This window comes from Typopeltis vanoorti, chromosome 9 (genome assembly GCF_054136105.1).
Source record: "Typopeltis vanoorti isolate ZY-2024b chromosome 9, IOZ_Tvanoo_1.0, whole genome shotgun sequence".
NCBI lineage: Eukaryota > Metazoa > Arthropoda > Arachnida > Uropygi > Thelyphonidae > Typopeltis > Typopeltis vanoorti.
Genome location: NC_143557.1, coordinates 91,542,835 through 91,555,322, shown reverse-complemented (window position 1 = coordinate 91,555,322; position 12,488 = coordinate 91,542,835). Strand labels below are relative to the sequence as shown.

Here is a 12,488-nt window from a genome sequence, read left to right as displayed (position 1 = left end):
TTCACAATAAAGATTACACTAAATCTACCACCATCCCCTACATCTGGAGAAAATAACCAATATCCTCAAAAAACATGACCTAACTTCTTGTTATAAACCATATAAAAAGTTGGCATCTCTTATCTGCTCTATCAAAGATCTTCACTTCCCGTAGACCTACCTGGTGTATACCAGGTCCCTTGCAGCTGTAAATTGTCCTACTTTGGCCAAACAGGCAGGACAGCGAATATCGATTTCAGAACACATCCAGTTTCACCAGTACAGCCACTCTGAGCTTGCAGACCATGCCATAGATACCCACCATAGAATTTGTTGGAGGATAACTAAAATAATACACTACAGCAAGTTCAAGTATGAAAGATTATTCATGGAATCATCAGTAGCTCTAAAAAAACGTTCCAAACCTCAACAAATTTGGGTGCATGAGACTACCCCAAATTTGAGAGACTTACATCATGAGAACTTCAGCCCAACGACCAAGACAACCCAATTAGCCCCACTAGGGGACACCATTAGGACTTGAGGAACAATATTAGTTTCTTGCCTTCTTCCTCATTTGCTTTTGTTAGTGCCTGTGTGCACATACCATATTTGTATGTTCCTGAAGATGGCAATGTGACGTTGCCGAAATATTGAAGGTATTCATTAAAGTTTCCTTTAATTAATATCCGTTTTATGCATTTTAAATTCCTTAAATTAATTACCAGTTATGTATGACCAACGTATAAGCCTTGCTACAAGAAAGGGAAGCAAGGGGAACCAAATCAGTAATAGATTATATTATTATTAATAACAACAAACTAAATAATAATATCAAAGATACGAGGTTTTTTAGAGGAAATGAAATTGGTAGTGATCACATGTTAATTGAAAGCAGATTTGAATTCATAAAGAGAACCACATACTTCAAAAGAAAAAAAGATAAAGAACCAACATCTAATAAACAGTTTAAAATTCACCTCCTAGAACAGGAGGATGTTAGAAATGTATATGAAAGCAGAATAAGAGATAAAATAAAACCAACCACAAATAATATTGTTACTGACTGGAAGAATATAAAGGAAACCATACTAAAAGCCACAGAAGAAAGTTTAGGATACAAATCATAGAAAAACGAAAAATGGCTCAGAACTTGGAATGATGACTTAAAGGAATTAATCAAAAGGAAAAAACAGGCTTTTAAAATCCAGCTGCAGAGCAAAAACACTGCTGACTATATATAATATAAGAAACTACAATCTAAATCAGAAAGCTTTCCAGAAGTATAGGTAGAGAAGATTGGAGTAAATATGTTAAATCATTAGAACATGATATCATTGGACCACAAAGAACAGGTTTTAAAATGTTCAGACAATTACAAACAACAGAAAATGACCAATTAAGAAATAATTTAATTTCCAAAGAGAATTGGGTAGCTTAAAAGAAAGCGTACTTAAACTCTTCAATAATATCTGGAAATATCAAAAGATCCCAAAAGAATGGGAAACTAGCGTAGTAATAAATATTCACAAAAAAAAAGGTCCCAAGGGGCTTACTCTTTTAATAACAGCATCTAAATTATATGCAAATATCTTAAAGAACAGATTAATTAAATACACAGAATATTAGAAGAAGAACAGTGTGGTTTTAGAAGAGGTAGAGGATGCATATATACCTCTTTCATAATGCAACAGATCACAGAAAATATAAAAGAATTTAACCTGCCTACTTTCCTTCTATTTATTGACTACAAAAAAAGCATATGATAACTTGAACAGAAATCTACTCTGGAAAATATTACAAGACAATAAAATACCTCTTCAATTAATTAAAGCAATAAAACTTCTACATAGAGAAACAAAAATTTGCATCAAATTTGCAAATGGAACATTATCAGAACCTATAATTATAAATAAAGGAGTAAGATAAGGCTGTGGCTTATCCCTGATTCTATTCAACATTTATATGAGCAGAATCCTAAAAGAATGGAAAATAATTGTCAAAGATGGAATTAAACTGATAAATAAAATACAGTTAAATACAATACTTTATGCAAATGATCAAGTACTAATTTCAAATTCAGAAGATACTCCAAATTACAACTATCTATCTAAATAAAATAGCAAAAAGATTTAAAATGAAAATCTCTGAAACCAAAACAAAAGCTATGGCAATGAATGGAAACGCCATTCAAAAAGTCAAAATTATGCTTAATAATAAAATAATAGAACAAGTTACAGAATTCAAATAATTAGAAAATATAATCTTCCAATACAATACTAATTCACAATTGGAAGTCGGACTACAAATTTACAGTAGAATAAATGGCATAATTAAAAGAAATTTTGGAAAACAAATGATTAAAGAAACTCGATTAAGATTACATAATATGACCTGTAAACCATCTCTCAAATTTGGAAGTGAAACCTGGATTATAAAACAAAGAAACAGACAAAGATTGGAAGCAGCACAGATAAAGTATCTAAGACCTCTCCTGGGACTCATTAGATTAGATAAAAAGAAAAACACAGCAATAAGAGAATGATTAGATACAAAAAACATCATAGAAGAAATAAAATAATACCAGTAAAATTGGCTAAACATATAGAAAGAATAAAGAATAATAGGATACCTAAATTAGCACTAGGATGTAAACCTACAGGAAGAAGAGACCATGGATGTCCAAGATTAAGATGGAAAGATCAACCTCATCTTCAGAGCGGGAACAGGGCATTAAAAAAAAAAAGAAAAAAAGCCTATACCTGTATTGTTCAGACAACGACAACAACAACGACTTAGATATTCCTTTATGCAAAGGAATTATTTTGTCCTCCTTGCCAGAGCTAAGACTTAAACAGCCTAGTCAAAGTAAGTTACCAGTAACCCTGCACATTCTCTTAAAACATGAGCCACTATCCCATTCAATCCCACAGCTGTATTTTCATTTAGATTTTGCAATATCTTAAGTACCTCAAAATTTTCAGCTTCTGTTTTACATCAGTCTCTGTCACCATTGTTGTAACAATATCTACACTTGGATGATATATATACTCTTGCAAAATGATCACTCAGTAGCTCAAAAATTTTGTCTTCCTCTGTTACCTCTCTAACCATCTGCACTCATTAAAATTATCCTTCCATAGTCATTCTTCCTCCTACTTGCCAATAATAAATAACGAAAATATTTTTTGTGATTTCCTTTTGTCTGCTTGGCATCTAATAATTTGATTTTGCCTTTGATAATTGTACAAACTGGAATGAATAAGGATGGACAATGAGCTAATGCCAAGAATAATAGGGTGGCTGCCCTATCAGTGATCGAAGAGTAATTTTTTTTAATCTCATATTTTGACATTTTTTATTGGATACTGTGCATACCTCATATGGTTTTATGGGGGTGAAGACTCTGTGGAAAAAGACGACCTTTTCCAAACAGAATTAGCAAACATCTGTGCCCATTGTGGGATTTGAACCCACAGCCTGTTGGTCGAGAACTAGCACACTATACACTTAGCCACCCAAGCTAGCCAAGTAGCATATAGAAGAAAATAATTGAGGAGAATGAAGATGGCTAATGGTTTGCCATAAAAATTGATACACATTTGTTTGCCAAGGTGCAAAGTTGAAAAGAATGATAAGGAATGACTGATAGAGAATTTTTTAGAGAGATTGAATCGGCTGGTGTTGTGGACTGAGTTCAGTCTTGGGAAGTTTTGCAATTTGTATTTGCGAGATTGAAGGCTATATATTATATTAGAGTGCACCACAGAAATGAAGGAAACAAGGAATCGGATTGTTGATAATTGGAGTTGGAGTTTAGGGTGATGTATTACAGATGTAGTAGTGCTGATTATGATATCAGAAGATTTCTGAAATATTGTGAAATGTATTGATATGTAGAAATAGGCCTTTTATCCAAGTGCACATATAATATATAGATTTATCATGTGCAGATTTGGTTGCTGGTTTTGGGAAAAACACAAAAATTAGAGGTGGATAACTAAAGGTGTCAGGATTATGGAATATTGAGATCAGTTAAGGGACTGTGGCTACAAAGTTGTCTAAATAGGAGCAAAAGGATGGATATGTTAAAGACATCTTGCTTGCTAAAAGAGTAATGGGATTGATACAGTGATAGATAGTTTTAGGAATGACATCTTGTTCTTGTATCACCAATTATCTTATGCAATAATTCCCTTGTATCTATCTGATAGACTTCTGTCACCAGCTTATACATCTCAGTCACCCTATCTACCAAGCTTTATAGACCACATTCTCTTCAGCTGTCTTCATACTCAGCATTTCAGAGACCCAAGATAGCATTAGCTATTTGTCTCTGCACTCTCTCTCTAATATTTCCTTATTGCTGATATAGCTGGGTGACAAGATCTGTGCACAGAAATCCAAATGAGACCTAATTAGTGCCTTATATGGTAAAATTATTCTCTCCTTATCTATACTAGTGAAATTTCTTCACATCATGATATCAATTTTCTGGGTTATCCTTACAACTTTTGTGATGTGTTCCCTGAACTTTAGTTCTGTATCCACCCATTTTTCCAGACCCCTTGCCTCCTGTACCTCTTTAAGCAAAGTTCCTCCATTATGATAAACCTTATTCAATCTTCTCTGGCCAAAGTCTGTAACTTTATACTTAGCAACTTTGAAGTGACATCTCCATTCATCAACCCACAGCAGCAATCTTCGATCAGTCAATATTCTTTATAACCAAGCTACCAACTGACTATCCATCGCCATCCTGCTCAATTTCATCAGTAGTGTGTCATGTAGTACACTATCAAGTGCTTCAACAAAGTCTTCAGATAAAATCAGTGTATAATAATTTCCTTTGTCTAGTACACTAGTTACTCTTTATAAAATGTAATTAACTGACTAAAGCCTCCCAAATTCATGATACTTTCTTGAAAGATATGGAAAGTAGTTCTATACCCTGAATTGGATTCTCCTTTATGCATTAGCACTATTTTCCACTCTTCTGGGACTGTTCCCACACTCTTGTTGAACAACCAAGTCAAGTGCACTGTCATCCCTTGCACACATTCCTGTAATGTACGCAGTAATGTCCCATCCAATCTTGTTGCCTCATTAACATCACAGTTCCTTAATATTCTAAATACTTCCCATTCTTGAATGGTCAGTCTTCTTTCCTCCTTCCTATTGTTATTCAACACTACTCCTAATCCCACCTTATATGAAATGCACTAATAAAATACTTATTGAACATTTCCACCACTTTTTCAGTACATGACCTTTGTTCCATCTCCAGCAACTACAGTCTTCTATATTCAACCTTTCTTCTACTAGCAACATAACTGTAGAATTTTCTAGGGTTTTGCTTTACTACTTCAGCCAATCTTCTTTCATGTGTGGATTTCACCTTTCTCACTATACTTGTCACCTTCCTAGCCTTTGTCTTATACTCTTTGTGTTGATGTGGATATCTCCTTCCTGACATTCCCTATCTCAGAATCTCCTGCATAATTCCATGATTCATCCCATATCATCCCTACTTTATTTATCTTCTGAACCTTAAGAATACAGTCTTCCATATCCTTAAGTAATTGATTTTGCTGATTTCTCTCCCCTCCTGCTCTGTAATTCCACGTCTCTTTTCTTCTGTGAAACTTATACCTGCCTAGCACTCTGCTTGTCAAAACTACATGACCATTCTTCTCTGTAGGTGGCACTATGGTGACATCTTCTGTTATCAGATGATGTCACCATAATGAGATGTTCTGTTATGAGATATTATTAAATCCAACACTCATGTCTTTAAGTAGCTCAAGGAATTCAGTTTCCTTGTTCATACATTATTTCATACTTCCAATCAGTGTATCCATAATTAAAGTTGCTCATTATTATCACCCTCCCTCCTGTCATTCCCTAGTCTCATCTGTCTAAACATTTCAGAATCATCTTCCTCTATATTTCCTGGCTCCTGTAGCAGCACCCAACTAAATATCTAAAATTCGTGCTTATCTCATATCAAATAGCCTTGAAGCCATTATCACTACTTTTTTCTTCAAGTTTCACGTGGAGGAGACGAAACTCTTCTGAAATCATTAGTAGTACCTCACTTCCTCTTTTATCTTTACAGTCTTTTTGAAAAATACTACAACCATCATATTATATTCCTGTGAGTACATCCTCCTCTGTTAACCATGTCTCACTAACACTAATGATTTGCAGACTGATTAACAAGTGCACAAACTCCACATCCTTATTCTTGATGCTTATATTGATATATATAAGCATAGTATCTTCCCTCTGGTTTTCCTCACTACATTCAAGTCCTATGACTTTTGTTCCCATTGAGGCCATAGTAGTTCCTGGTAGTTTATGCTTACAGCCCCACCATTCGTTTTTCATTTCCCTGATTGGCTACACACTCTCCTCCTTATCAGTAATCTACCCGTTTCACACTGCCACTTACAATCAATTGAGACCATCTGAGCAGATACCTCTTTCCTACTTTCAGATTTATCCTATACATCCACATACTCAAGTCCACTCTTCCTGCACAGTCTAGCTATCATGCATAATCATTACTCTTCTCCTCAGCTCCCTACTATCATACTTTGGCCACACACACACAGTTCTGCTTCTCATACTCTTCTGCTGTCTTTAGCAACCCTCGCAAATCCTGTGCTACCTCATTTACACTTCCTTACAAATCATTTGTTCCCACTAACACAGTTAACTCTTCTGCACTTCCTCTCTTCTCCACAGCCTCAGTCATTCCTCTTATTGCTACTATGCTCAGGCATATTTTCGACACCTGCTCCATTTTCACAACTTCCACTGTTTGAGTCCTTATGCAGAACTTCATTACTTTCCACTATTCCATTGCAGGTTGTTCATTTTTGGCTCATCTGCCACTGTCACCTTTTTTCCTACACTTCTATCAGTCATTTCTCTAAATGTGCTATCTCACTCTGCACTTTTTCATAACTTTAATTAGGCACATACCTCAATTCATTCTTCAGCCTTGCCAGTTCTTTTTAAATATTCTCAGTCACGTTCTTATTTATCATACCAGCTTCTTTACCATTCTGCCTTCATTCATTTACCATTCCATCGTCTTTCGCATCTTGCTGTCTTAATGCTCTTTGGTTAATCTTCACCACATTTATACCACATTGGCTTCTCCCAACTTTCACTGTACTCATATCACTCATGTTGCTTATGCTATCATTGGTTGTTTCTTTCACCAGATCACTTATTTGCTTTTTCATAACTTACTTACTACTCACTGCCCTTTCTCCTTATATATCTTCACTATCAGACAAGTGCTCATTCTTGTTACATTCTAACTACTCTCACCCTCTGTCACTTCTACATCACTGCCCATCAACTCCACATACACACTCTCCTTCCATCTGACTTAAAAATCCATAACTTATCTGCTTATTCCAAGGACTTAATGCCCCTTACATTATAAAGACTTTGTAACAAAACTGAAATAAACAAGAATGCATGCTACAAACACCAAGTGCACAACTTCAGCATAACTCTCACACATACAAACATAAAAAAACTAGCACAGTTAATTAACAAAAAAAAAAAAAAAAAAAAAAATCTGAACCCACAGCATTTATCCATGTTGAATCTCCAAGTGAGGCTTTTGACTCACTGAAGATTCAACAACAACAGCACTGATAATAATAATACCAATAGGATAGAAAATTATAAAAATTAAATTGTTTTAGATGATAGTTTTAATTTTTTTTAATACCAGTACTTTTTTAGTTGTTTAAAAAGTTATTCTAATATTTGTTTATTTGCAGATGAATCAAAGTGGTCTCTTCTTGCTAAAGCTGCAGTTTGGATGATGACAGCTTATATTGTAATCACTGTAATGTCTTTGTTATTTCCTAGTAGCAATCAGCCAGATACACTACGTTTTGTTTCCTGGAATGAATTTATTCATCACATGCTAGCTAAAGGCGAGGTAAGAATTTTGTTACCTTTAAACAAAACCAAGCGCAAGTGCTTTAAATATTTTCTTCATTAACATTCTTTATTATTCATATTAATTTTATTTTGAGCTCATGGACAATCTATCTTTCTCTTCGTGGGTTTGGCTAAGTGGCTTGTCACAGTCAAGTAACTTAACTTTCGTATAAGCATCATGTCATGTGCTTGGGCAGCAGATCAGAGGAAAATAAGGAATTTGTTCATGTGCTTATTTATATATAAAACATACACCATAGTAAAATAAAAATTTTTTATTAATCACATTAATCATGTTTGTTTTACATGTTGTAATACTTCATTTGCAAGAGTTGTTTAACAATAATGGACATTTGAATACAAAATTTGAATCATTATAAAACATAAATTCTCATAAATATTTAATCATGTAGTGACTAAGACAAAACACTGTTGGGGTGTGTGTGTGTGTGTTAAAAAAGTATTTAATGTATTCAAGGGATAACAATTTTCCAAGCTTTTGAAACAGGATTGCAGTCATTGCTATATAAGTTAGGTTGATGGATTAAGGCTTCAGCACTTTCTTTGAATAAATGTTCAAATTTATAAGTTGAGTTATGCAAAAGTTTGGTTTCATCCTGGCAAGTGTTGTCAGTTCCATTTTGAGCCGCCGTATTTATGAGGTTTGATAAGCTGAATATAGTTCTATTGTTCTGAAATATGTTTTTTTGACTAATCTTCCTGTTTGACCAAAATGAGATAAGTTGTGAGACCTTTGAACTTGGTAAATACCACTTAGTAGTAATGATGACAGTTTTTCATTTGGAGAAGGTAAGAGATTATAGATTTGGTTGGTGGGCTTGTTAAAAAGCTTGAATTTCTTCAAATTCTTTGCTGTATGTTCAGAAACTCCTATTTCTTTATTATAAGAAATAGGAGTTCTCCAGACTACTTCTTTTTTTTAACCCCTTGTAGGATATTGAGGGAGACCATCAGTATTTTTCTGTGTAATTCTTGGAGCATAACAGTTTAACATGGACTGTTTGATACTTTGGAATATCAAACTTTATGTGATCTACGTGCCAAGGATTTTGTACTTCCATATTTTTGAGATGAATGGACTGCAGATGAAATAGGAATACAGCAACTCGTAAAAGTTAGTTTATGGTAGACTGATGTAATCCATCAGATTTTCTTTTGATGTGTAGTTTAAAAAAGATATTCCTCTTGATGAATGTTTCTCTAAAGAAAGTATGATTTGAGGCTGTAAATTATTAATTTTATTAGAAAGGAAAAAGACTCTGATTCAGTGCCCATTCCAGATAGTGAAAATGTCATATACTACACTGCCCAAGGTTAAATCCATGCATACATCTTTAATATCCTCCCCACTCTTCAACATATTGTTAATATCCACAAACTGAATTTCACCTGTTTCTAAATCACTATCCCTGCTGCTGCTAAATCCTGAGATCGAGTTACTTGTGGGAGGAGCTGGAAGACATAAGTATTTCGATCTCAGGATTTAGAGGCAGCAGGGATAGTGCTTCGGAAACAGGTGAAATTCAGCTTGTGGATTTTAGAGTCAAGAGTAAAGGTTCTCTCTTCAATTGATTCATTCAAAAGGAATGCAATTTTTTTAGCAGGCTTTGCTGCTGGACATAGTTGAAAACTCTGGAAATGGAAGTGACAATGCAAGTTTCTCCAAACCTTTCCACAGCACATGTCCAGTCATGAATGATGTAAGCTACGAGGTCAGTAGTAGATCTTGAATCGCAGAATCCATACTGGTGGTTGCTGATTAATTGGTGGGTCTCTAAGTAGTGGAGAAGTTTTCTATTGATGACTTTCTAATTTATTTTTGGAGAGAACAGAGGTGATTGCAGTTGATTGGTATGTTGACGGTAGACTTCTGTTTTACTTTTTTTAAAATAGGATGTATATGTAATTGCATTCATGCATTGGGGGTAAGTACCAGCACTATGTATAATAGACTGTTGAGACAATGTAGGACAGGTGTTAGTTCTGGAGCACATTGTTCGAGCACAATTCGAGAGATCCATTTCTGTTCCCATCAGGAAACTGACATGGGTTACAATCTTTAAAGGTATACCTGTGGCATGACTATAAACCATAAATTACACGATAACCACAGTAATTAACTTTAAAAATGAAAGTTCAGATATTTCATACTGAAAATAACAGTACATCATCAGTGTCAGTGTGTAGAAACAAGCAAATCAAAGGAATGGGAATACAAGGCACATACACACAGCAGTCGGTGGTTTATCAATTAAAAACTGTAGCCGTATGCTAGAAATTAATATTAATAAATAATATTATTAAAAATATTATCAACAACTATTTTTGACGGTTACATAAGATAAGAATCTTCCAAACTTTTGGGGGAGACAAGAGAGAGAGAGAGAGAAACAATCTTTCCGATTAAGATTTGGCTGATGTAAAAGGGATTTGCAACTTTCTTTGAAAAGGCATTCATATTTAAACTTGCATCTATGGAGAAGATGAGCTTTATCTCACTGGATACTGTTTAGTGTCAATACTATGTATTCAATATAATATTGATGTTCATTAATTCTTTTTTCCACAGAATGGCCTCTCTGCCCAAAGTATGTTAGATTACATTCACAAGGTATCTGGTAAATGCCAGCTTATTCCTAAACGCCAGCTATCTCTCTATGCTTCCACACTTTCTTGACTTTCTGTAATTTCCTCTCTTTCACTGTCTTTCCCATTTTCTCTCACCTTCCTGTCTCTCTCACTCGATATGTGATGCTTTGCTTCTACACTCTCTCGACTTTCTCCAGTTTCCACTCTTTCCCTGTCTCTCATTCTCTCTTCTTCTTTCTCTTGCTCCATGATGTTATTCTGCTACTCTTACTCTCATTCTTCTTGCACTAGGCAACCTCTCCATAGTCCTGGTATCTTTGTTTCTCCCTCCTCAACTCAGTCTTCATTCTCAGCAGTTCTCTCTCTCTCTCTTTTTCTCCACACATCCTGCTTTCAGTTTATATTCACACACACAATCATGGCCATCAGACAAACCATCTCTGTCTACTACACTGCCCAAGGTTAAATCTATGCATACATCTTTAATATTCTCCCAACTCTCCAACAGATTACTGGTATCCACAAACTGAATTTCACCTGTTTTCCTGCTGCCGCTAAATCCTGAGATCGAGATACTTGTGGGAGGAGCTGGCAGACATAAGTATTTTGATCTCAGGATTTAGCAGCAGCAGGGATAGTGCTTCAGAAACAGGTGAAATTCAGTTTGTGGATACCAGTAATGCATTGGAGGGTGGGGAGAATATTAAAGCTGGAGGCTCCTCCCACTGCTTACATTTCATGCACACATACGTTCCCATCCCACACCTGCCACATTTTTAAATAACAGAATTCATAAGTACCACATGCATAGCAAGCAGCAAAATCATCAACTATGTTATGAATAACGGAAATCTTTAAATGGTGGGGGGGAGACTGGGTGAATCATTTAAACTGGTGGCTGCCATGTTGTATACAATCGATAGTTGGATACAGTACTGACAATACTGAGACAATAAAATCCTAACAAAATGCCACACAAACATACAAAATGTCAATTTGAATAGTGCAAATTTAAAAACCAGTATTGGCAACAAAATAAAACGCAATAATATCTTTCCATACTACTAATACTTATTATTATTTTTTTTTAACAGCCTGTAACATGTGTTACCTTCTTCATGCTATCAGTGCATTGAGACTTACAAACTTCTGAAGGAGTTATGCAGGATTTCAGTAGATGGCATTTTTGATTTTATGCAGGGTGGGGAAAGGACAAGAGGGCATCCTTTGAAGTTGAGAATGAATGCCGTCAAGAAGGGGGCAGGGTAAGAGTTTGATTTTACTCTCATAGAGTGTTGCATGATTGGAATGGATTGCCATGGGACATTGTGTGTGCAAGTAGTGTGAATGAATTCAATAAAAAGTATGACAGTTGTTGCAGGTAGTATGGCCTCCCTTGATGAGTCCCTGATTCCCTGGAGATCTCTCTTAATAATAATAATAATAATAATAAATTGCTGTTGCATTGTATCAGGAATGAATGAATGAATGTCCGGGCTGCTTATAAAATTTATTGAAATAAATGGATAGCTACTACAATTTTTGATTAGTCATCAACTACTCAAAAAAATGAATGCAGAGAATAAGTGCAAGTAATTGTAAAATTCTTAACATTTTTTTTTTTTGTTTATGCAACCTCTCCACAAAAAGTTGCAAATCTATTGTACATTGGCACCATTGGTGGCTGAATATTAAATAATCTGAAATCTGGTCTTGAAACCAAACATAGACATTTGCAAGCCTTCAGTAAGCATAGTGGTGGTCTCATACTGAATATGAAATTAACTTCCACCTAAAGACATCCACAAACATCTCTGCTATATGGGATTTGAACGCATAATTTTTTAATTTGAGTTCTGTGCATCCAAAGAATGTAGTTTTAGCCAGCATTGCTCATGAACATTAAATTTTTTTTTCTCAGCCAG

The 12,488-nt window shown here is 34.9% G+C and overlaps 1 protein-coding gene across 1 annotated transcript in view; it reads left to right on the top strand.

Annotated features, from left to right (window-relative positions):
* The window catches only part of Spg7 (SPG7 matrix AAA peptidase subunit, paraplegin), a 299,389-nt gene that overhangs the window by 93,849 nt on the left and 193,052 nt on the right, over positions 1-12,488 (top strand). Inside the window, exon 5 of the mRNA XM_090397373.1 lies at positions 7,788-7,951. Coding sequence (XP_090253499.1) covers positions 7,788-7,951 — 164 coding nt within the window. The remainder of the gene's footprint in view (positions 1-7,787; positions 7,952-12,488) is intronic.